The sequence below is a fragment of the Synchiropus splendidus genome, chromosome 12 (genome assembly GCF_027744825.2).
Source record: "Synchiropus splendidus isolate RoL2022-P1 chromosome 12, RoL_Sspl_1.0, whole genome shotgun sequence".
In the NCBI taxonomy this organism is placed as follows: domain Eukaryota; kingdom Metazoa; phylum Chordata; class Actinopteri; order Syngnathiformes; family Callionymidae; genus Synchiropus; species Synchiropus splendidus.
Window position 1 is genome coordinate 4,955,929 of NC_071345.1, and position 23,168 is coordinate 4,979,096.

The following is a 23,168-nucleotide window of genomic DNA, read 5'->3' on the forward strand; positions in this document are numbered from 1 at the left end:
AGTGACTAGAGTTACAATGAGAAATGATGAGAGCAACAATATAAAGTGACTTGAGCAACAGCAAAAAGTGACCAGAGCAAAAGCGTAATAGCACTAGAGTATGGACACACAGTGACTAGTTATACTATGAAGTGACTAGAGCAACAACACAATGTAACTACAGTAAGACCATGTAGTGACGAGAGTCTCAGTATGAACAGTGACTAGAGTAACAATATGAAGTGACTAGACTAGAGCAACAACAAAAATGATTTGAGCAACAACACAACGGGATGAGAGTAAGACCATGCAATGACTAGAGTTACAGCAAAAAGTGACCAGAGCAACAACGTAACAGAACTAGAGCTTGAACACACTGTGACTAGAGTTACAGGATGAAGGGACTCGAACAACAACACAACGTAACTAAAGTAAGACCATGCAGTAACTAGAGTTACAATAAGAAGTGACTAGAGCAACAATATGAAGTGACTTGAGCAAGAGCAAAAAGTGACTAGAGCAACAGCGTAACAGAACTAGAGCATGAACACACAGTGACTGGAGTTACAGGATGAAGGTACTCGAACAACAACACAATGTAACTAAACTAAGACCATGCAGTGACTAGAATTACAATAAGAAGTGACTAGAGCAACAATATGAAGTGACTTGAGCAACAGCAAAAAGTGACTAGAGCAACAGCATAACAGAACACGAGCATGAACACACTGTGACTAGAGTTACAGGATGAAGGGACTAGAGCAACAACACAATGTAACTAGAGTAAGACCATGCAGTGACTAGAGTAACAATAAGAAGTAGTAGTAGTAAAAAGTATAAAATAGACTACACTATTTAAAACATTGCTAGCACACTACTGGTGGCCAGAAGATGGCGCTTCCGAGGCTGCATGTGGCACCCGGATCAACACTGCTCAGGTCGGACAACTCCACAACCGAGTCGTAAACCAACCCGAACACCTCTGAAAAGACTTCTTCTCTGATCCCTGTGACCAAAGCTGCCGACGGGAAACGCGTTTCTTGCAGCACAAAGACGCAACACAGCAGTGGCTTCCACCCAGAGAGGCAGGAAAACTGAAGGCGGTCAATTCAAGCAGCAGGTTTGACAAGAGGATGATGACAAACGGCACTTCACTTGTGCGCTGACCAGGGTGGTCAACAATGTCAAGGCTTGTTTCTAAACATCCGTCATGTAAAACAGATCCCGACACCAGAGATTGTCCTCAGCATACAGCAGTTTGCTAATAAGGTGTGTGTATGTCTATATATAGCAGAGGGATAATGGATGGGGACGTGTAGGAGGGAGCAGAGCTGCCTCACTTCTTCTCCTAACATGGTTAAATTGCCGTCTAAATAAAGCAAGGGGAGTTTGGTTTGAATTCAAAGGTGTTGACTATTTCTCGATCACTTCTAGAGTGCGGTGTGTGTGTGTGTGTGTGTGTGTCTGGTGTGTGTTCCGTTTCATAATAGCAGCCAGCATTGTGGCCTGCTTTGCCTTACTAGGACAAGCCAACACAGAGTCATCAACACAAGCAGGAGGGTTTATTCAAACTCCCACTTGCCTTCTCCAAAAACGAAAAAAAAAAAAAACATCCCAGTTACAGCATGTTCCTGTTTCCTAGCAACCAGCTGGGTCTTGAGAGAGGAAAGAGGCGTCATAGATGTGTATGTATATTCACGGCTGAACGCGAGAGCAAACACTCGCTCCCCAGTGAGCGGCTCCTTCTCTTCTCTGACTCGCGATCAGGAAATGGTTTTCCTGCCGCTCATCGACGCCTCTATCATGTCAACATATCGACCTCTGGCTCCTGAGGTGAAGGTGGCGGACTTGCAGTGAGAACCCCTGATGAGAAAAAAAAAAAGCTAAAAAAAATCTTCATTTCATATCTCACAGGCCACATGAGACAACAGAGAGGCCCTGAGTTGGACCGCCGACCGAGAGTTTGACACTACGACCCCTGTCTGGTCACTCGAAGGTCCCGAAATGCACTGCAACAGTTGCAGCTCTCGCAAGACAACTGTATTCCTGATCAAAACTACACGATTGACACTTCGGATATAGCATCCGTTACGGCTAATGGTGTTAGCATCCACATGTTTGTAGGCAAGCAATGATAAATTTCATCCGCCCAGGATGTTCCTGTTTATAAATGTAAAATTCTGGGTGGTTTTAAATGTATACAATAACCTTGTAGTTGGATTTAGATCACATTAGATGTCCTTTATTTGTCCCACAGTAGGGAAATTCCACTTGACACAGCAGCCAATGACAACAAAGACACAAAAAATAATCAAAGATGTCCACAAAGCATCAGCACACAAAAAACAAAGCTACACACAAGACAAATAAATATGCATAATTTATAAACGAGTATAAAAAAATGTTACTTGTGTGAGTCAAGAAAATTCTACAGATTTTTTTGAAGTGCTGCCGTCACAATTGGAGTGTGGCAAAACACAAACCTTGTTTGAAATGAAGTCTTGGAAATGTCCCAGACACCTTCATCCAAAACTGGGGGTAAAACTTAAGTCACCCATGGGGCCAAACTTTGCAATTGGAAGTGATCTAGTTTCAGGGGAACTCACAAAATCGGCTTTCATTTTTAGTTTGTGCGGTCCATAGAAAATGAACTGGCGGCCTGTATTCAGCCTCCGAGCCACAGGTTTGACAGCTTTTTGCATTTTCAGTGATTTTTTTTTTTTTTTTATAACTATTGAGTAGATTTCCTTCCCTTGTTAATACAATAATCCAAAAAGCTCACCAACTTTTACATTTTTTAGACATACTATAGTACTACTAACCAGCAGAATTATCAATTATGAGTAAGCCGCAAGCATATTGAAATTGAGGGGGAGAAAAATTCTGGCTCAATTTGACATTTGAATCAGAGAGAGATTCTAAAATGTCAATATGGCGCTTAACAATATTGACTTGTTTACCATGGTGCATTTCACACAGAAGGGAGAAGTGTTCGATCAAATGTGGAGTAAAAAAAATGACAATAGAAGCTGTAAAGTTCATGGTCTTTTATTTGAAAAAAAAAAAAAAAAAAAAAGAAAAGAAAACTAGCATGTACAACTTGGAATGAATGTAAACTGAACTCCACCGAGCAGAGGAGCGAGAGCAACGACACACTAGTACGAGTACTTCCCCACACTGCCCAAGTCCGAGTCAAGAAACAGAAGAAAAACAAATGTGAAGGCCAGTGGTTCCCTCTTGCAAGAAAAGAGGACAGACTCCATCTCAGCGAAAAGAAAGAAAAAAAAAAAGAAAAAAGCTCACCGTAAGACTCTTTAAAGTCCCCTCCTTAAAAAAAGGGCACAACTAAGATGACCGTCCGAACATAACAGAACAGAAGAACATGCCAAACATCTGAAAATGTCTTTTTTTTGTACATAGTTTTTCCTCTTTATCTAGCATACAATTAAGTCCCATTCCACTTGAGTCAGAACCTGGTATCATCTCCCCTCATCCTAACAGCACAGGGTTCCTTCTCCAAATACAAAAAAAAAAAAAAAAAAAAAAAAAAAAAAAAAAAACTGTACCAAACCAACAAGAGGACAGCTTATAGTGGAATCAGCACGCTCTGGTTGCCCGGAGGGGTGGGACGGAGGGAGGGGAGGGGGTTAGTGCTCCAGTCTCAAGCTGCATGCATGAAGAACAGAAAACAGAGAGAAAGAAGAGATGGCCGTCCCAGACATTGACCACGAGCAAATGGAACTGGAGGAAGTCCGCCAAATGCTTCCGCTGAAGGTAGTAGTTACAGGGTTTGTTGTCGTTATTACGCTGTTGTTAAGTACTGATGCTAAACTGCGCTCCGGGCGAGGGGACGGGGTCACTAACCATTGTTATCATGCAGATATTTTTCTGGATTTTTCATATTTTCCTGTGTGGACAGAAGGATATTTCATTTCAACATTCAATATTTTCTATACAGAAACAGTATGAATAAATGAACATTTTTTTTCTTTTCCAAGAGGTAAGTAAAACATTTGGATTTTTTTTTTTTTTCTTTTCTTTCTTTCTTCTAAGAGGGGACAGGACGGGGCGAGCCAGCTTCACTTTGCAGTCATCATCTGTACAAACTCTGCAGAGAGAGAGGGAGAGAGTCAGGGTGAGACGCAGAGGCCACCAAAGTGTTCAAAGTACAGCGCGTCTTAATTAGTGTCCGCCATCCGAACGGCTTCCAAGATCATTAATCCTGTTTAATTAAAAAAAATATATATATAAAAAAAAAATGAAAAAGCAGCTTCGCCCCAAGTCAATCTTCTGTCCACGAAACAGTGAAATTGCAAAAGTAGGACACTTTTCAAACCAGACTTATGGACTGTTAATAATATACCGACAGCCTTCTAGAAAATGAGCGCAGTGTCTCATGTAATGTGCTCGGGGACTGGCAGCGGGGGGGAGGGGGGCGGCGAGGAGGAAAAGTGAAGAGGCTCCTGGCAGGCTGATGATAATGCAGAAGGATGGTTCTCTCCCATCTCTGCTCCCGCCGACTTCCGCTGCAGCGTTGCGCTAATAACAGTCTCCTCAGAGAAATACGCCGCTTCAAAAATAAAGCGTTCAATAAAAGCCGCAGCCCAGAAACTTGTTTTCCGCCGCGGACTGACGGGAAGGCGCTCAGAAAGGCGACCTCGGAGTGACGCGAAAGTTACTTGCCTTCATAGTTGACCTGTCCGTCTCCGTCGATATCTGCTTCTCTGATCATCTCGTCCACCTCCTCGTCTGTTAGTTTCTCGCCCAAGTTCGTCATGACGTGACGCAGCTCGGCGGCGCTGATGTAGCCGTTCCCGTCCTGAAACCACGTGCAGGCGGATTCAAGAGAAACATTCCCGTCTGCCTCAAATTCCCCGCGGTGACGGATGACCCTGGCTTTACCTTGTCAAATACCCGGAATGCCTCGCGGATCTCCTCCTCGCTGTCTGTGTCCTTCATTTTCCTCGCCATCATGGTCAGAAACTCGGGGAAGTCGATGGTTCCATTACCTGGAACAGACGGGCTTCATTCAATCAACGGAGAGACACTTTTGCAATTAGCTAAAAGCAGATGAGCGCGATGATGTAACAGGACATTCAGGCGACAGAGGCAGGCGACCAAAGACCGTGCTCTGGTGCCTGTTTTCACTGTGACAATTTGACATAAAAGCTAAATCCTGAATGATCTTCTTCCACCCTTATTCAGAGGAGCTGAAGTGTAAGTGAGCGAAACGCTTCCAGTGGGAAATGTTTGTACCTTTGGGTCATGTCTTCCTTTTTTAAATCATGAAGTCCACAGACCCTTGACCTTGATCAGAGGGGCCAAAGGATTCCGCCTGCATTTCTTAAATTTAAAGACCATGTTCTACCAGACAGACAAGATGTACATCCGGACAGTACTTTCCAATAGCGAAGGGTGGATGAGGTTTCATGAAACAGTGTCCTGATTTTCAGAGGCCACCAGAGGGCACTCAGTCTGCTGAGAAACGTTTGGACATCAACTGAATCACATCATTTCAAGAGCGCCATCTAGTGGGCTCTGAAAAATAGGACACCGTTTCATGAAACCCCATCGATCCATCACTTCTTTCCAACAAAGTACCTGGTGTTCGACAGGCCTGGTGCCACTGCCAGACGGAAGTGATTCAACTGCCAGCTGAAACCCAGAGTGAACTGAAACACGGTTTCAGAAGTCACAAAGGTAAATTAGCATAGTGTTTCGACACAACCGGGGGAAAGGGTCACTCGCTTTTACCTATGTGAGGGACATTTAAAGGCAAAGTTAGGCTTCAGCTGCCCTGTCCTGAACACACACTTGATGTGAACTGTGGTGGTCCTACTGGAAGTTGTGCTAATGGCAGCTGCTGTGCTATCGGTCCATGTATGCTTGCATGAGGATCAATATCCATGTTGTCTTGTCAAGACGGGATTACCAGGGGATCAGACCCCTCTGACAGGAGGAGAACCTGTGAGCAGCTCAGCGGCTCACTGACTGCAGCTACAGGAAGGAGGGTGCCGGTTTAAATCCTCCTGCTTCCACAAGGACTCAATTTGCAAGGGGACTATAACAATAAATCCAAAAAATAAAAAAAGAAATAAGTGCATTCGTTTGGGAGATAAAAGGAAGGTTACAGAGGGCAAAGTACCCAGGAGGATTAGCTTCAAGGCGGGAGGGGGTTTGTACGCAGATTTGCCAATGACAAAGAACACCACGGAGGGGAAAACAAATAAGGGAATGGATGTGCACAGAGCAAAAGGGGAAGCAGTAAAGTGATAGGGGCAGATGGTGAGCTCGAGGCCTTGGGCAAGAATCTAAAGAGCTAATGCACATCGTAATCCAGCAGAAACGAGGCAGCACATGCCACCACTGGGGGTTGAAAAAGAGGAGAAGGGGTCGTCATTTTTGTCGAAGGATAAGAAGTTCACATGATAAGCAGAATGAGAAAATAGTGGGGTGGGAAAAGGGGGGGAAAGAGTCAGGTGGGAAGCATGACGCGACTGAGGAGTGTAGAGTAGGGGATGCAAGGACGAAGTGAGTGGGAGCGATTACACATAAAAGGTAATGACGCAAAACCATGGAAGGTTGAGGCGTCTGAGCATGGATGACTGTGTGGACATCACTTCCTGTATCATGAGTGGGAGTGCGTACGGCAGGCAAGGAAAGTTCCTGAGCTAGAACGAGTGCTTTTTTTTGAGCTAGTAAAGTGACATGAAGTGTTTCTTGCTTTGAGCGTCACAAAAAGAGGAGCAGTGTGGGTAAAACACGCTCACTTGAATGAAAGGCGAGAACTTCTCCCAGCAGCTCCCCCTCCCTCCAGCCTTTACCTTCCATATACTGCTTCTTCCTTGGCTACACTCCACAATCGGCCCCAGTGTTGGTAAATAAAGACGAATTTGTAAGGGCCAGCTGCCATCCTATGGCTGCTGATGTGGGTACTAGATGTGCTAAGTGCAGTGAGGCCTTATGTAACCGCTTTTATTTTCCATTACTAGCTTCATTGCCGTCTGACCTAGATTGCATCAGCCAAGGGAGGCAGAGGCAGAACAAGGGGATGTTAGCGGCGTGTGTGTGTGTGTGTAAGAGCGATGATGATAGTGAAGACGTTTCAATAAGGAACAAGCAAGAATGTGCCATTGATTTTCCTGGGTCAATCTTGTCCAAATTACTAAGCCCTAGAAGCTGACTCTGGAGAAAACAGCCCACCTGAACGCCAACATTCCTGAAACGGCAGCCCAACCGTATTCCAATTATCGCTGGACGTTCACTTCCTTCGCTCCACAACTGTTCGTGCAGCCGGATCAACGACTTCGACATCCGCCACACGCTAATCTATGGTGAATCACATCTGGGTCGCGCTTTGGAGCAGAAGAATCCTAATTTCTCAGCAACCCACAACACCGAGTCGCTTCGCAGCTGTGATTCATCTTTTGTATTTCAAGCTGGATTCCACATTCTGACAGGGATGACAACTAAAATGGCTGCTAAAGTCTGGGCCCTTTTGTATCAGATTATCAAAGACATCTGCTGTTCCAGTTAACTGCGAGAAGGCGCCCGTTAATCTGAGTGTAAATCTCATTCGTACTAAAACAGAAGAGTTGATCACCCAAATATTCAGAAACGGCACGTATCTTGGCTCCTGCGACCACGCATGACTCCACTCGTCAACTGTGAGAGAGCCGAGCGCTAAACTGCTGACACACCGCGACACGTCACCTCATGGGAAAGCTGGTCCGACAGTTGGCTCAGACAGTTGGTAGAAAGAGGTGGATCGCTGAAAACGTGACCGATGTTCCACTCTGGCAACTGTTACTTCTGAGGTTGCAGTCAACAAAAGTCAGTCTTGCCAAAGCCAATCATCAAAACAAGAATATGCAGTAGGCTCTTACTCACGCTTAAATACACGTCAACTCCAGCAAGGCTGAGCAAAAACAAGGGATTTGGTTTGACCCATTATCAGAGATAACAGCAGATTAGGTGTCTCTGATCAGGGATGGGAGCTGCGACCTGTCAAAGACGCAACGTGCACAGTACATTGCTTGTGGTCCTCCTTAGGACCCCACCTTAAAAAGCAGTGTCCTCTTTGACTGACAGTGAGTGAGGGCTCACTGACATTGTCATATTTCACTGCATTTTGACAAAAGAAAAGGTGAAAACTCTTAAAGCCTTATGTTGGGAAATTCCTAGTATAGGGGCCCAGTATGTTGCTCCCAGGGTGAACTCTGGTTCTGTAGCTGTTACAGTTCATAATCTGCCTTCAGCTTCATGTAGAACAAGGGTCATATGTTCCTGAAGATTCCAGATTAACTGATATCCGTTTGCCTACCTAAAGCATTCCTTGCAAACAAGTACCTCTAGTTTTACTTGACTTTTGTTTAGTTGTTTTCAGAGGTGGGACACTTAAACGAGAAGAAAACCAGCGGCAAAATATGTCGAGTAGATCATGAGCCATGACCGCAACCTTACTCTAAATTTGCTGCACCAGTGTTTCTTGAACCACTAAATGCCATATCTGACTTAACTTAAGACAGAACTTACCGTCAGCGTCAACCTCGTTGATCATATCTTGCAGCTCAGCCTCTGTGGGGTTCTGTCCCAGCGACCTCATGACGGTGCCAAGTTCTTTGGTGGTGATGGTGCCGTCGCCATCCTTGTCGAATAAGGAGAAAGCCTCCTTGAACTCTACGGGTGCAAGAGTCAGACAACACCTCCATTATGTCACAGTGAGAGGTTGATCAAAGGATAGTCGTGAAATATTTAAGGACCAACATCCCATCAAGTGGAGACTACTTAAACTTAAGGCACATAGAGCACCGGCGAGGATTAGCCTTGGAGCATTAGCACAAGCGAATTAGCTCCAGAAGGACTTTGACAGGTAGCTAACTGCTTCACTCACAGCAGATAACCAACAGTAATTCAATATTATTGCACTGTGCTTAACGCTGTCGAATGCGTTAAGCACTACTTTTCAATAGGTCGCTTGTGAAATGAATAAAAACAGGCTTGTGTTCATACCTGCAATTTGTTCCTCTGTTAGCTGGTCAGCCTACGGGGGAATAAAAAAAAAAGAAGAAAACGTTACAAACAACTTACTCAGCAGGCATTTATCACAAATTCCAAGCAGTATTGTCATCACATTCCACACCAACCCAACCCACAGACTTCCACACAGTGGACAGAGTGTCCGAGCTCAGCACTGGACTTGTGAAGGACCTATTCATGAGTTGCCAAAAAATACCTAAGACGATCTGGCAATCAATCCCAAGTCACGCTAGCTTGCAGCCAAAACACAGTTATTTAACCCTCGAATGGCAGAAGGCATCGCGACTGCAGTCAAGCGCGACTGGAACGTACACTTGCCACGTAAGTCACGTAAACATACTTAATCTCAAGATGGAATGATTAATTCAACACTGGCACACAGGAGACAAGGTGCGCACGGCTTTTACATTTTGCTGGGTGAAATCTTGAAAGGGAGAAAATAAACAGTGCCAGAACCAGAGCCTTGATAAAAAAGCGTGGTGGCAGTAAAAACAGTACTGCATCACACTTTTGGCTCAGATTGACCAGACAGAACGGATATGAAGACTTTCAGCCAGTGCTGTGGTGTAATACGTCAAACCGTAACTCTGATTTCCTGATTAAACACAGTAAAACAGTCCAAGATACGTTTGGCATTTAATGAGAGCTTGAACAGTGGTGAGGTTGTGGCTGGCTGTCCAACATGAAGCATTGCCTAGCAACAAGGTAGGCTTATGAAACAAGTCTCCAGACCACATCGAAAGAGTCAGGCAGGATCATTTTAGGACATGAGACAGTTTTCAACGACTCTACCGGCGTGAGGAGTAAAGAAGACCGTCGTCTGTCTTTCACAGACGAACCAGCACCTTCCTCAGCGCTATTTTATATGAGGAAGCTGAAGTTCCCTGCCTTTCAAATAAAACATTGTAATTGTTGACATACCATATTGACAGGAGGGTGCTAGGCAACCGGTAAACAAGAAACCTACTTTGAATCAATACTTTCCGGCCTCATATTTCTTAACTGAAGTAGTCTGCTCAGCCACAGAACAGATTTCTGAAGCCCATGTTTACATTTTCCCCAACTAGCAACAACGTTGTAGGAAACCATAACACGCAACCGATGAACCTGTCCTTTTACACACTCACCCACAAGTTGTGAAGACTTAAAGGCCATGTTTGGGTGGCAAATTATGAGGAACTTCCCCCACTCCCTTCCTCATGGAGGAGCAGGTTGGGCACCTGGAAGCTCATGGGTAACTTGAGATGTGCTTATATGATTAGCCAACGTGATTCAATGAGCAGTATTTAATTCAATAACATCAGCGTTTCCCCCCGCATGCATCCTCCTTATCTACAAGAATGGCAAACGTCAGACCATAATGCAGCCTGAAGTTGACAACATGTAGCCCAACACGACTGACAGTGTACGCCTCAACAGTCAAGACATCGTGGTTAAATTTCTTTGTCTAAATCTACGTTCGAAACACTGACTTGCTAAACTCCCTTTTGTCAGAGCCATCTGCCCTCCCCTGGACCGTGGAGTTTGATGACTCATTGTGATGTATCCACGTCCACCCTTCATGTCTCCCGGTGCAGCTGCACCACATCAGATCAATCGCCCATCCCTTCCTTATCGCCCCTTTTTAACCGACCTCAACGAGGTGGTTCACAGACAAGACCTTTAAACGCAGGCTAATGAATGGTTTGTCTCATTGGATAAATGAGGCGTTTCGCTGGGACAACCATTCCACTGTTGCCCCGGCAGCCTGGCAAAGCAACAGGCGAGTCAGCGAGGGAACTTTCTTCTCAGTGACCCCTCATTAGAAAGAATGTCAGCTCAGTCCAATTAGACTAGAGTACTTATCTATAGATACAAAAAGTTTTAGGCCTCTGCATCTTCTTGGGTCAGTATTTTTTTTCACTATTATACTCTATGCGTCTACAACTATTTAAGATGTAAGGGCTTGACTCCCTGCCCACATTGGTCATCCATGCCAGGGGCCTTGGAGTGGTTCAAGTAGTGTGTTGATAGAAAGATCAGCCTTTTGAATATATTTGATAAAAGCCAAAAATACAATGACATAATAGAGAGAACTTAGTTCTCAATACTAGCAAAGTGTTCCATTTAGAATCTAACCTTTGGTAGAGCAAGGGGATGCTGGGTCATAACACCTGTTGGACAGGTTTCTAGACTATTCCTGCAGAAAGACAGCATAGGAAGCACCTGCACTGTGAACTAGGTTTTCCATCAATCCTGGGATTTATATTCCAGGAAAAGGGTAAACAGTCATTGAAACTGCGGCAAAACGTTTGTGAGGTGGTCAACGTTTAACAGGAGATTCAGTTACTTTCTTGTACACCAGCAATTCCTGGAGTAGCATCTCAATAGTCACCAAAGACCAGCTGTCACCATGACAGATGGGTGTGACACTAACACACACACTAGCTCTCGTCGTTTGTGGCAGGGTGAGTAGACATGTGCATATAGTGTGACACACATGCACACAACGTTAGCACATTGCACAAACAACCACTTATCGCTTTGAAACCGGACAAAGACAAGAAGGCCCCGGAGGTGGGAGCCTTCACAATGGGAGCGGAGAGAGGACGGGAGGGTATAACACATCCCAGTGCCCTGCAGACGTGGCTGAAGCGCTGAATGGACTGCGCCCGGCCACCACCGACTAAGCAAAATTCCCTTCGACAGCAGGGACATGGGATGGGGCGTCAGTCAAGTGTGTAAATTATTCATCGCTGAGGTTCAAGTGTCCTACGAGCTACAAAACATACATCAGCCAACAAGAGCGTAACAGGAACAGGATAGGGCCTGGGCTTGGTCGTACTACACGTTCAATACTTCGAGAATGCCTCCACTTCAAGGGCCGTCCGTATTGATGTCTGCGGGTTCACGTCGGAGATATTCACACGCAGCGTTTCAATCAGCTTCCCACTCAAACCTCAAATTTCAAATTGAAAAATGTGGCCGACTATTAACTCAACTAAAACAAAAGCATATTTGGTCGTCAATTTAAGCCGACGGCGCCTTGTCATTTCTAATATGCAGTTTACAAGTTGGTGTTGCTGTCGAATCAAAGACACAGTGGAACATTCAAGAAAGTGAAGCACCGCAGTGAGACTTTCCTTAGAAGACTGTCTGTTGTCATGTCATATTAGATGGTACATTTGTTTTAGAAATCAATGAAAGCGCCGTTGTTGTTGTATTTGAATGAGCAATGACTCAGGCTTGACTGGTCATTTGGTTAAAACTACACATTTGCAAGGGAGTAACCAAATAAGCGGATGGCTCAGTCCTGGAGTGCGATGTACCACATTGAAAACGTCCTCATTCGATACATACTTACATGAAATCTCCAGCGCAGCAACAACGCGGTGCGATCTAAAAAACCGAACCGTGAAATTCACCGCTTGTTAGGAAGTGTATTTATTAAAAGTACGCGTTTAAACGTCAACCAGGTCCCAAGCACATGGTTTGTAAAACACGCCTCGACTCGGACACCAGCTAAAAACCGCATGAAAAACATAAGAAACATAAGAAATATGGAATCGAGAAAACCTATTCCGGAGGTTGGCTCGACCTGCAGCCGGCTACTTGACCCAGTAGAGAATAATGCTCCGTGAAATGCGCCGTTATGAGCGAAAAACCGTTACTCTAGATTGAAATATGATCGCTCGGTTGAATAAACGTTGATGTGGATTCATCTCAAAGCGTCGAATTACTGCATCAAATAACGCTGGCGGGCGTTTCCAATGTTACGCATTGCCCGCGCGAAAGAAGACAAAAACGCCAGGTTTATGCGAGAAATGCGGCGCTGAAAATGACATAGGAGAGAAGGCAGGAGTTTAAAGAATGAGTGCAGATACGTACCATGTCGGACGGGCGGTGTGCTTGTCGGTGAGCGGCGGCAGACGCGGAGCGAGCTCGTCCGTTAGATGGAGTTGCACTGATGGGTTAGCGGCGAGTATATCGGCCGCGGACTGAAGGAGGCTTGACTGTGTATCCTTCCGCCGCGCAGGCACTGATCACTCACTTCCTTATTTCAATTCAGACAGCGGCAGACTCCGGCGCACCACATGTCTCCACAAACCTGGACCTTTAATGTCAACTTTAATACACTTTAACATGCTGTTTTCGTGGATGAACACCGTGTTTACCGGTCGCCATAATCATCAGGTGTTAAAACAAGAGAAAACTGCGACACTCAGCAGCAAAACTGTCACCAATTTAGCACGTTAAATAAATAAAGTAAGTTAGTTGTGTTCTATATGAAATACCGCATACTGATCAATGCAAAGCGAATATCTGACGTTTAATATGACGGAAAGCAATGCGCGACCATGCATTCCGGGAGACCTATTTTTCCAACGCGGAGGGATACGGCCTGTGCAGACAGCGGTCTGGTTGGCACAGGAGAATTTGCAGTGGCCGGTGTTAAGTCGCTCCCGATTGGCTGCTGCAGACCCGCAATATTATACTCTATGTGTCGACGCCGCTGATTGGATACACGGGACCTGCATTGCACCAGGCAGTGGCGCTTGATGAAAATATATTTCATGTAAATGTCGCTAATTTAAACAATCGCATATATGTTACGGGTGGTGCGCTGCAGTGGCCGAGGAAATATTTAATAGTTTAAGCGACTTTTTCGATAAGAACCGTGTTAAGCAGCCGTTTCATCATTTTAACACAATAACAATACAATAATAAAATTTAACCAAGAAAATACAGTTTGTTCTTTTAAATTCAATTGCGTAATGTTTGGCCAGTGTGATTATGTGGAACGATAAATATTAGGATGACAAAGCAAAGTGGACAGAAGAGTTCCACGTTCGCTCTGCGGGAGTTGTAACCGGCCACAGCGCCACCTAGTGTTCAACCTGGGACTGATGTGGGGGCTGACATGTTTTATAAAAAATAATGTTTCAAAATCCGCTAGAATAATCGTTAAAACAATATAAATATATATCACTTTCCAACATTATTGACTGGAGCACAACCCCATTCACCAGATCCTCTCCTTATATGGTCATATTCTACAGTCCTTCCATATGTATTGATCTTCCACATGCTTAAAAATAAAAGGTCTAACTCCTTGCAAGGTCACAGTCTCCTACAGTCACTTTATTGACTGGTGTCCAAATGAGATCTGAGACTGTTGAGGCTCCAAAACTGAGGTGAGGTTTCAGTTTGACTGTTATAGTGGCAAACAAACAGTGGTGTTTCAGCACGGAAATCATAGGTACTAACATGGTGGTGCAAGTGCAGACTCAGATCTATAACAATATCTCATATAAAGGGCTGATTCTATTACAGCTTGCACTGTATTTTGTCTGTTTTGATTATTGTTTATTCTACTTGTAGTCTCCCTGACAACTGGGGGTCTTCAGCCTGACGGAATATAGTGTAGCTGGAGGTCAGGGTGGTACTGAAGAGGACCCCTGGCTGTGGCCAGTCATGGGTTCATCCTGACTGTCTGGCAGAAGCAGGGTTTGCTACACTGCACTTTGCAACAGTTGGAGGGAGAAAATACTTTATTTATAAGTGTATTTTAAAAGGTTTCAGGTGAAGTGACAAGTGAAGAAGAAGAGCTACAAGACTGGGCCTGTGGGTGTGTCACTGCCTAATGTGGTCCGCCGGAAGTTCCGGGACTAGAAACACGCATGCGCAAGGTCTACGCATTGTGTTTATTGGTTATATCGCGTAAATTTAGTTGTCAAAATAGTCTAGATTTAACAGTAAAATCTGGACATTATACGTTTTTACGCGCATGTGTAAGTACGATCTGGTCCGTCTGCCTGATGTGGTCCGCCGGAAATGATGGTGCTGGAGCAGGAAGTTACCGACGAACCGGTTTTCGGTAAACAAGCTTTACTTTGGTTTATTTCTTTGTCACACCCAAACTGCACAGACCTAACCCGAACCCAAAACCCTTAATCTAGACTGTAAAAGTACACATTTTAAAAAGTAGAAAAAGAGAAATGTGCTTACCAGAAAACGTCAGTTGGTAAAACATGCGCAATTTCCGGTTCCAGTCCCGGAATTTCCGGCACACCACATCAGGCAGTGACAGGGTGCAAACTGGGAGAGCATGAAATCCAAGATGGCTTCCCTAAACAGGAAGTCGACGTTTTTCAATGAAATACATCAAGAGAAACAAAATGTATTCCACAAATTTGTATTTACCTTCATCCTGCGGGATTTCTAGCAGCAAACTGAGCACTTTTATCAACAAGTTGCTTATAGATGGTACAAGGCACGGGTGAGAATAGCTCTCATCAGAATCAGAATCAGCTTTATTGCCAATGTCAGTGAGGACATGAAACAATTTGGTACAATGAACAAAAAACATAAATAAATACATTTTGTGCAACAACCCTCCCAGCTGCAACATTGTTTCTGTTTTTGTTTGTTGGTAGAGTTTACATATTGGTCATTCGGTTATTCTGTTTTCTGTTTCGCACTTTACGTAATTGCACTTACTTTGCACTTGTAATATTAGTTTTGCACTCATTTGATACGGAAGCCAAGCAATGGCATTTAGTGTCCAAGGTCTCACTGCTGTGTTATCTTTGAGCAATGACAATTAAAGTACATCTAAGTCCAAGTCTAAAAATGATATAGAAAGTCAGCTTTGATGTAATTCCCAGCTCCCACTTTTCTCTTCCGAGGTAACTGGAATGCAGTATCGGACTTGCACCCTCGGAACTTCCTCCCCTGTTTTAGCACTGTCCACTACTCATTCTTATATTTGCAATATCCGTTTTGTTGACTCAGAACTGCCTTGCAATGCGTCCATCTTTTTCGTTTTGCTCATAAACTACACCATCGCTTACGTCAGTGGTTTCTTCCTATAGACGAACTTCCGAGCCAAACTCCGGCCAGGAAACTGAGACTCTTCCTGAGTAGCAGTTGCTGTTTTAGACAGAAACACAGCCAAAAACAAAAGAAGAGTATGCATTCATAACAAGTAGTGATGGGTCGGTGAGGTATCATGATACAGTACTGCAGGGCTGATGAAGCAGTGTCACTAGATGGCGCTCTTGGTTTACAAGTGATGTGAGGTTTCATTGAATCAGTTGTTCAAGTCCAAACATGTTACAGCAGACAGCACCTCTGAAAAGCAGGGCACTGTTTCATGAAGCCTCACATACCCATCACGAATGGTTGGTGATCGAGTTTGTGTTGAACTTTAAATCAGAAGTCTTAAGACAACTTCAGGTACTAAAAGATTTTGAGCTTCCCTCAAAGCACACACATGTTGAGACACACGTATAGTAATTTCATCTCACTTATAATAGAGAATATTAACTGAACAGCATTATCTTCAGTGTTCGGACACTCAGATATCTTCAGCTTCAGAGTTCAAGTTTGAAGTTTCTGACCCTCAGATCACACCAGAGTGTCTCTGGTCTTAAATGGAGATGCGTTAAAAGGATAGAGGGCTGAGAACAGAGCCTTGTGAAAGGCAAGGTAATGTGTCCGCTTATATGGGAGACGTGAGCTTGCAGCGGATGAAAACCAGGATGCCTGAAGGTCAGAGGTCATGCAACATGACGATAAATTTGAGAAAGAAGTCGATAAGTAAACAAAACTCTTCTGAGAGCTCTTCTGTGGAAGCGGAGTATTAATGCGTAAAGGACATTGTGTACACATCACGGATGAACAACAACACAGATGTGACATTTCAGAGAATGCCAGCACCACGGTCAGCTCTGCCTGCTGTTTCAGCAGCCATCAGTGTCTGAGGGCTTCACAGGGCCGGCTCGGAAAAAAAAAAAAAAAATCAACGTGCATCCCAGTCGCCGTGAGCTGACAGGGCAGACGCCTCATTAAAGCCCGCGCCGCTCCCAGCTCCCAGCCGCCGTGGTCAAGCGCAGCGTGGCTGATTTAAATGTTTGTCTTCCTTCTGCTGATTGTGCAGCTGTTGAAGTGCGTGACTGATAGTCTTTTCGAGCGGAGGTGGCTCTCATAAATGGATTGGTTGCACGGGGCCTCTCAGTGCTGAGCCTCGAGGTTACACATGGATCCACATCAAGAGGAATTAAATCAACAATGACATCTTTTTCTCTCCCCCCCACCCCCCCTGCACGTCAAGGGCGGCTTAGCTGGCTTCACTAAACCAGGGCGTAATAACTTCAAGGATGATTTTAATAGAAGGCAGCAATATTAAATCAGACAGAGCAGCCAAACACACTCTTTTTCGCTTAGTTACACTCCAGCGGAGCATTAGTCCGCTGACATTACACAGCTTCTGCAGGCTAGTGTTCCAGTCGAACGCTGCGAGTGGGAAGAGCTGTTGTTCAAGTCCAGCGTTTTTAGGAGGGTCTTCAAAGAGGGTCAGGTTTCAAGGACGTTCTTTAAATCCGACAGATTTGTTTTATATAAAACGCCATTGCAAGTCGAGCACGTTCAGTCTGGAGCACGACGGCGCCTCTGAAGGTCATAAATCATGACTTTGTTAATACTGACCTGAATGTAAAATAGATTTAAGCCTTTGTTTCCAGCACATACTAAAGTGTTTCATTAGTGTCGCAAACATAACCACACTAAACTACTGTTCTATCATTTATTCATGATGTTTACAGATAAGAATGCGGGGGGGGACCCGACATGCACGAAATATATCAAAACTCTCTCAGATGAGACGAAGAACTCCTCCGTTTCACACGAGCAAGGACACACACAGGGTGGGATGGGAGATGGAGGGGTTAAGGTTAGAGGTAGAGACCCTCTGGCGTGCCCTCCTGTTTCTTGTACAGGACGTTCTCTTTTGACTTCTTGAAGTCTTCGTTGGTGACTTTCATACGGCGCTCGCGCAGAGCCATGAGGCCAGCTTCCGTGCAGATGGCCTGGAAGGAAGTCATGCGTTTGTTGGTTTCGTTTCAGGGAAAAGTTTATTCATTTACATCCAGAAGTGATGTCACAACAACTTAACATCTTAAACCTTTTTTTCCAATATCTCTGAGTCTCTCTAAGTGTAACTAAAGAAAGCTCTTCCATAATAGCCAAGTAAGGTGACATTCTATAAATGACCACAAGAGGGAAGCAAAGACAACTTTTTGAAGACTCGCCATAGACGATCACTACATTTCCCATGTTTTAAACCATATTTTTTCCTTTTTTAAGTCCTTAACTATGAAAAAAATATTTCTAAAATAAAAGCTTTCTACTCAGTTTGTCTGTCCACAGAGTCACATTTCCAGTCAGAGGAGAGGAGGTCAGATTCTTACCTTGATGTCGGCTCCTGAAAGGTCGTCCTTGGCCAGGATGAGGTCATCTAGGGTGACATCATCTGCTACTGTCATCCGGCTGGTGTGAATCTGAAAGATCCTGCGTTTTGTTTTCTCATCGGGCAGTGGAAACTCAATCTTGCGGTCAATTCGTCCTGTAGAGGTCAGGATGGAGATAACATATCAGAAGCAGCCTTTCATGAGATTATTATTTCTTTTAAGAAAATGGAAAAATACTTTTTTTTCCACTACAAAACCCAAACCCTGACTTGTCTCTAACTACTAACCGGGTCTGATGAGAGCTGGATCCAGTGTTTCTATCCGATTGGTGGCCATGATCACTTTGACGTCTCCCCGCGAGTCAAAACCATCCAGCTGGTTGAGCAGCTCCAACATGGTTCTCTGGATCTCCCGCTCACCTCCGGAGTTAGAGTCGTACCTGACACAGTAAACACGGTGAGTGAAAGTTTGATCTGACTCGGTTATTCACCAACATAAGAGTGATTCTCAAAGTAGAAGTATAATAATATGGACATAAAAGCTGTGGGAAGAAGCAAGCACTTGAGTTTCAGTTCAAGTTTCATTCATGTCTAATAGACAGTAGTAGCTGTTTAAATGCTTATTTACAGTGTATCGTTTCATCTGCCTGTAGTACCTCTTTGTGCCAATGGCGTCAATCTCGTCGATGAAGACGATAGACGGAGCGTGCTCCTCTGCAACCCTGAAAAGCTCTCGAACCAATTTGGGACCATCTCCCAGGTACTTCTGAATCAGCTCCGAGCCCACCACACGCAGGAAAGTGGCGGACGTTTGGTTAGCGACGGCCTTAGCCAGAAGTGTCTTCCCTGGTGGAGAGTTAACAGAGTTCCATTTCAGAAGAAACCAAAAACAGCGGCACAACACAGTTCCAGGGCTAAGCTTTTTAGCTAGGAGGGTGTCTGGGCGTCTGCAAAACTTGGAAAAATGGATACCCGATTCTTGGCCGCCAGATTATGCTGGTACAAGTAAGATCCGACTTACGACCAGTATCGGTTCCGACCAGGACCGGTCGGAAGCCATTCAAAATAGCTGATGCAAGGGTTATAGGTGCTACTGGAGCGGTAGATCGCCGTGTGACAGTGAGATGCTGGGATACTGTGCTGCCGTAACTATTGTACGTGTTGTCGGGCTGCTACCTGCTGCGGTGCCAGACATTGAATAAAAATAAATAAGCATCTGCTGGCCGTCGACGCAAGTCCAGCAGGTCGCAAGTCGGATTTTACTAGCATATGGCGACATCTGGTGGCCAAACTACGGTCAAGAATTTTTCCATGTTTTGGAGACGTCCAGACGCCCCACTAGCTAAAACCCTGTCCAAGGTGGAACCAGGATGAGAGTATAAGGCGAGCACTTGCCTGTGCCCGGTGGTCCATAGAGGATGACGCCCTTGGGTGGTTTGATGCCCATTTCTTCATAATACTCAGGATGTGTCAGAGGCAGCTCAACTGACTCCTACAGAATGAAAACACACCATTCCAATAAGTTTCTCAAACAGTACACTACAAAACAACAATAATTAGAAATTATTTAAATTTACATATTAGTCAGTCAGAGTAACTGCAAGACTGCACTCATCCCACCTTAATTTCTTGGATCTGATTATCAAGTCCACCAATGTCAGCATAGGTTTCTTGGGGAGCCTTTTCCACCTTCATCACTGTAACAAGGGGATCGGTGTCGTCCATCAGCACCCCGATCACAGCATGGACCTGTGAGGTGTCCGTACGACATTAGATCATTTTTGAAGTCTCAGGATCTATTTGACATTGGCGTCGCTAAACTCACCTTGTGGTTGAGCAGAACTGAGCAACCTGGCTCCAGCAGATCTTTATCCACAAATGACAGGATGCTGACGTAATGTTCTGATCCCACAGAGGTGGAAACGATGGCATGGTTGTCATCAATGATTTCTTCCAAGGTGCCCACGGACATGGGGGTGCCGCGCAGGTCGTCCACCTTCGATCGCTCCTCCTGTAATGTTTTCCATTGTGCTGGTTATAACAAGTGCAATGGAAGCCAACGGGTCACAAGTGAGAATGGCTGACCTCCTGTTTCTCTTCTAAGGGTTTCATCTGTTCCTGGTTTCGAATGAATTCCTCCTCCATCAATAGATAGTCCTTGATCCGCTCCTGTTTTAGCAGCTTCAGGCGGCATTGAGTGTGAGGGGTGACTGAAATAATACAACATTGTTATCATGATAGAAAGACAAATACAGACACCTAAAATATCAATGAGTGGAATGTTAATAATCCAAATTTTAATTCTGTTACTACAGATAAAAAACACAATTATTTCAATATTTAGTCGTGAATTCTCACAAATATAATAGGAATTATACAAAAAATGTTTTTTGCTATTCTGATCCCTGTCATGAAAAACCTACAGCTAATGTTTTTATTTTCTTTCAGAGGGGGGACACCATTGGCTAATGGATGAGGATCGCTGAACAAGCGCTGAAGAAGCTTGAAGCATTTAGCTTCTGCTCTTGGTCAGTGCACACTCATGTGTAATACATTTAGTAAACATTATTTTGCTCTATGATGTTTATAGTGCATTTCTTGTGAATTTATTTCAGCCCTACCAAGACAATTACCATTTGAAAAGTATGAGGGTAAAACATGTATCGGTTTTATTTAAATAAAACACAAGAAGTTCCTCACCTAATGGAAGTTTGCTGGCAGCATCTGGTCCCTTGGTCTTCTTCTTTTTCTTGCCAACTCTGGTTGGAATTGGGGGTTCATATTTCTTCTTTTTGTCCTGTAAATAGAGGGAGAATTTACAAATCCATCTTACTAGTGATTTTGTTGATTTACTGTTGCAAAAAAAGCCCACATACTATAACAGTTATAAATCACAATAGATTATCTTGACAGTGTTGTATCAAAGTGAAACGACGCTGCGTCATTCTTACCTTGTCATCCTTCTTGCCTCCCCCAGGACCGTGACCCCCACTTTGGCTTTGACCCTACAATGACAATATTAACATCACTAAACATACAACTACAATTACGAGGCAGCAGTGCTCAAGATGTTAATCGAAAATAACGTAGCAAACTAGCTTAGCAATGACAACATCGCTGACACGGATTCAGTTTGACCACTGGCGCGTTGGTTTGATGCTCGCACAAACCTCAGATAACACCGGCTCACCGACCACCGACGAATATATAGAATTAATGACATTTAGTTTCCAAACAACGTATGTAAACAGGCTCAGTAATGCAGACCGCTGTTAGCGCTAACTGGGCTAGCCGCCGGGCTCACTGGCATTCTTAACACGACCTCTAAGCGCACCAAATAGAAACCAAATAAACGTTTCGGATGCAGTTGATAGTATATAGGAACATATCGGGTTAAATTCAAACGCGTTGTTTGGCGAAATCTATCATATTCCAAGAAGAAGTAAGAAGAGAAGAAAAGTGCTTGCTCACTTACCATTGTTGCTCGTCGCTATGTTATGACGTCAGATGTACGGCGACTGGAGAGGATTTTTCTCGAGGCAAAAACAATACATAACTAAACCCATGAAATCATCAATATTGATGCGCAAATGACACGGGATGGAAATAGACTTTAATTTATATTATCAAGAATATCATCTAAATGATTAAAAATGTTTATCTGGGAAAACCACAAGTAGGTCACGATGAACTAAAATAATTCTCATCAGTCGCTTGGAGATTTTAATTTATATCAAAGGCTGCAAGGATTTGTGTGTCATTAATAAGATGTCTGTTTATGTATTCCGATTAATTTATTCATTAATTAATTTTACTGATGCTTCAGAACATTATTGAAATTATATATATATATATATATATATATATATATATATATATATATATATATATATATATATATATACTTTTATGTGTTGAATGTTGAATTTCCATACAGAATTATTGTTGTGAGTCCAATCTGTTTACTGCCTGTTGAATGCCTCCTGTGTCACCTGTGAATGCTTCATTAATAACCATGCAACACAAAAAAAAAGACAAAAAAAATGCCATTTTGGATGATCCATCCTTCACAAGGACCATGTCCACAGTAGTGCTCTTCAAATGGCATCAGTAGTGAAGATGTTATGTTAGAATCTCTGCGTGCGATGACTCAGACACGAAACAAAGGCTATCTGTTGTTGTGTTTGACTCCCCTCAATGCACTTACACATACAGAGTAGATCAACAGCAAAGCTTATGAGCTATATTTCAAAAACAAATCTAGTGTTCTAAACCTAATAAAGATGTAATTAATCTTTTTATCAAAGACGGTTGGGTAATAGAAATGAATATTCCCATCACTTTTCTTTCAGTCGCTGAGCCTCCTCCACCTGAACCTGAATCCTGAATCTCATTTACATGAGCCTCATAGGTTGCCTTCTTCTCCTTTTTTCTTCTCATCGCCAACATTCTACGTTTATTATGTCTCTCCTCTCCACATGTTCAAATCTTCTCAGTCTATAGAAATTATAATCAGATAAACAAACATATGCTCTTTGCAAAATATGCTGTTATTATTATGCATCTACGACTATAATTATTAATATAAAATCTGACATTGGCACATCAAGCTGTGAGAGATTTTTATACCGTATAACAGTCATAGAAAACAGATGATTTATTCCAGCAGCTGCATATATTTATTTTTTAATGTGGCCAAATAAATGTTTCCTTGTTTGATTGTATTTTCAAAATATGAAGTAAATATTCATGGCAAACAAGTCCAGTACAGACTCACCATGAAAATGAATTATTATTCTGGTTATTATTGAAAATATTTATTACCAATTTAATGTTTGTTTTTTTAAAATCTTAAAGCATTCTGTTAGAAGTAAATCCAGAGGATGTTAATAAAATGTAGACAGATAACAGAATTTGCAGA

General features: G+C 43.5%; 2 protein-coding genes across 2 annotated transcripts; both read right to left on the reverse strand.

Moving 5' to 3' along the window:
* Positions 1-3,011: 3,011 nt before the first annotated feature.
* calm1b (calmodulin 1b) lies at positions 3,012-13,023 on the reverse strand. The gene is made up of 6 exons (XM_053880734.1): positions 12,886-13,023; positions 8,992-9,022; positions 8,515-8,658; positions 4,882-4,988; positions 4,663-4,798; positions 3,012-4,087 (listed from the first exon to the last, which is right to left on the reverse strand). The coding sequence occupies exons 1-6, from the start codon at positions 12,886-12,888 to the stop codon at positions 4,059-4,061; spliced, it is 450 nt and encodes a 149-aa protein (XP_053736709.1). The 5' UTR covers positions 12,889-13,023; the 3' UTR covers positions 3,012-4,058.
* Positions 13,024-17,570: 4,547 nt separating this feature from the next.
* Positions 17,571-21,760, reverse strand: psmc1b (proteasome 26S subunit, ATPase 1b). Its single transcript, XM_053880664.1, has 11 exons — positions 21,723-21,760; positions 21,199-21,252; positions 20,948-21,044; positions 20,333-20,457; positions 20,073-20,258; positions 19,868-19,996; positions 19,643-19,739; positions 18,904-19,093; positions 18,536-18,687; positions 18,249-18,403; positions 17,571-17,867 (listed from the first exon to the last, which is right to left on the reverse strand). The coding sequence occupies exons 1-11, from the start codon at positions 21,723-21,725 to the stop codon at positions 17,733-17,735; spliced, it is 1,323 nt and encodes a 440-aa protein (XP_053736639.1). The 5' UTR covers positions 21,726-21,760; the 3' UTR covers positions 17,571-17,732.
* Between the last annotated feature and the right edge of the window lie 1,408 nt (positions 21,761-23,168).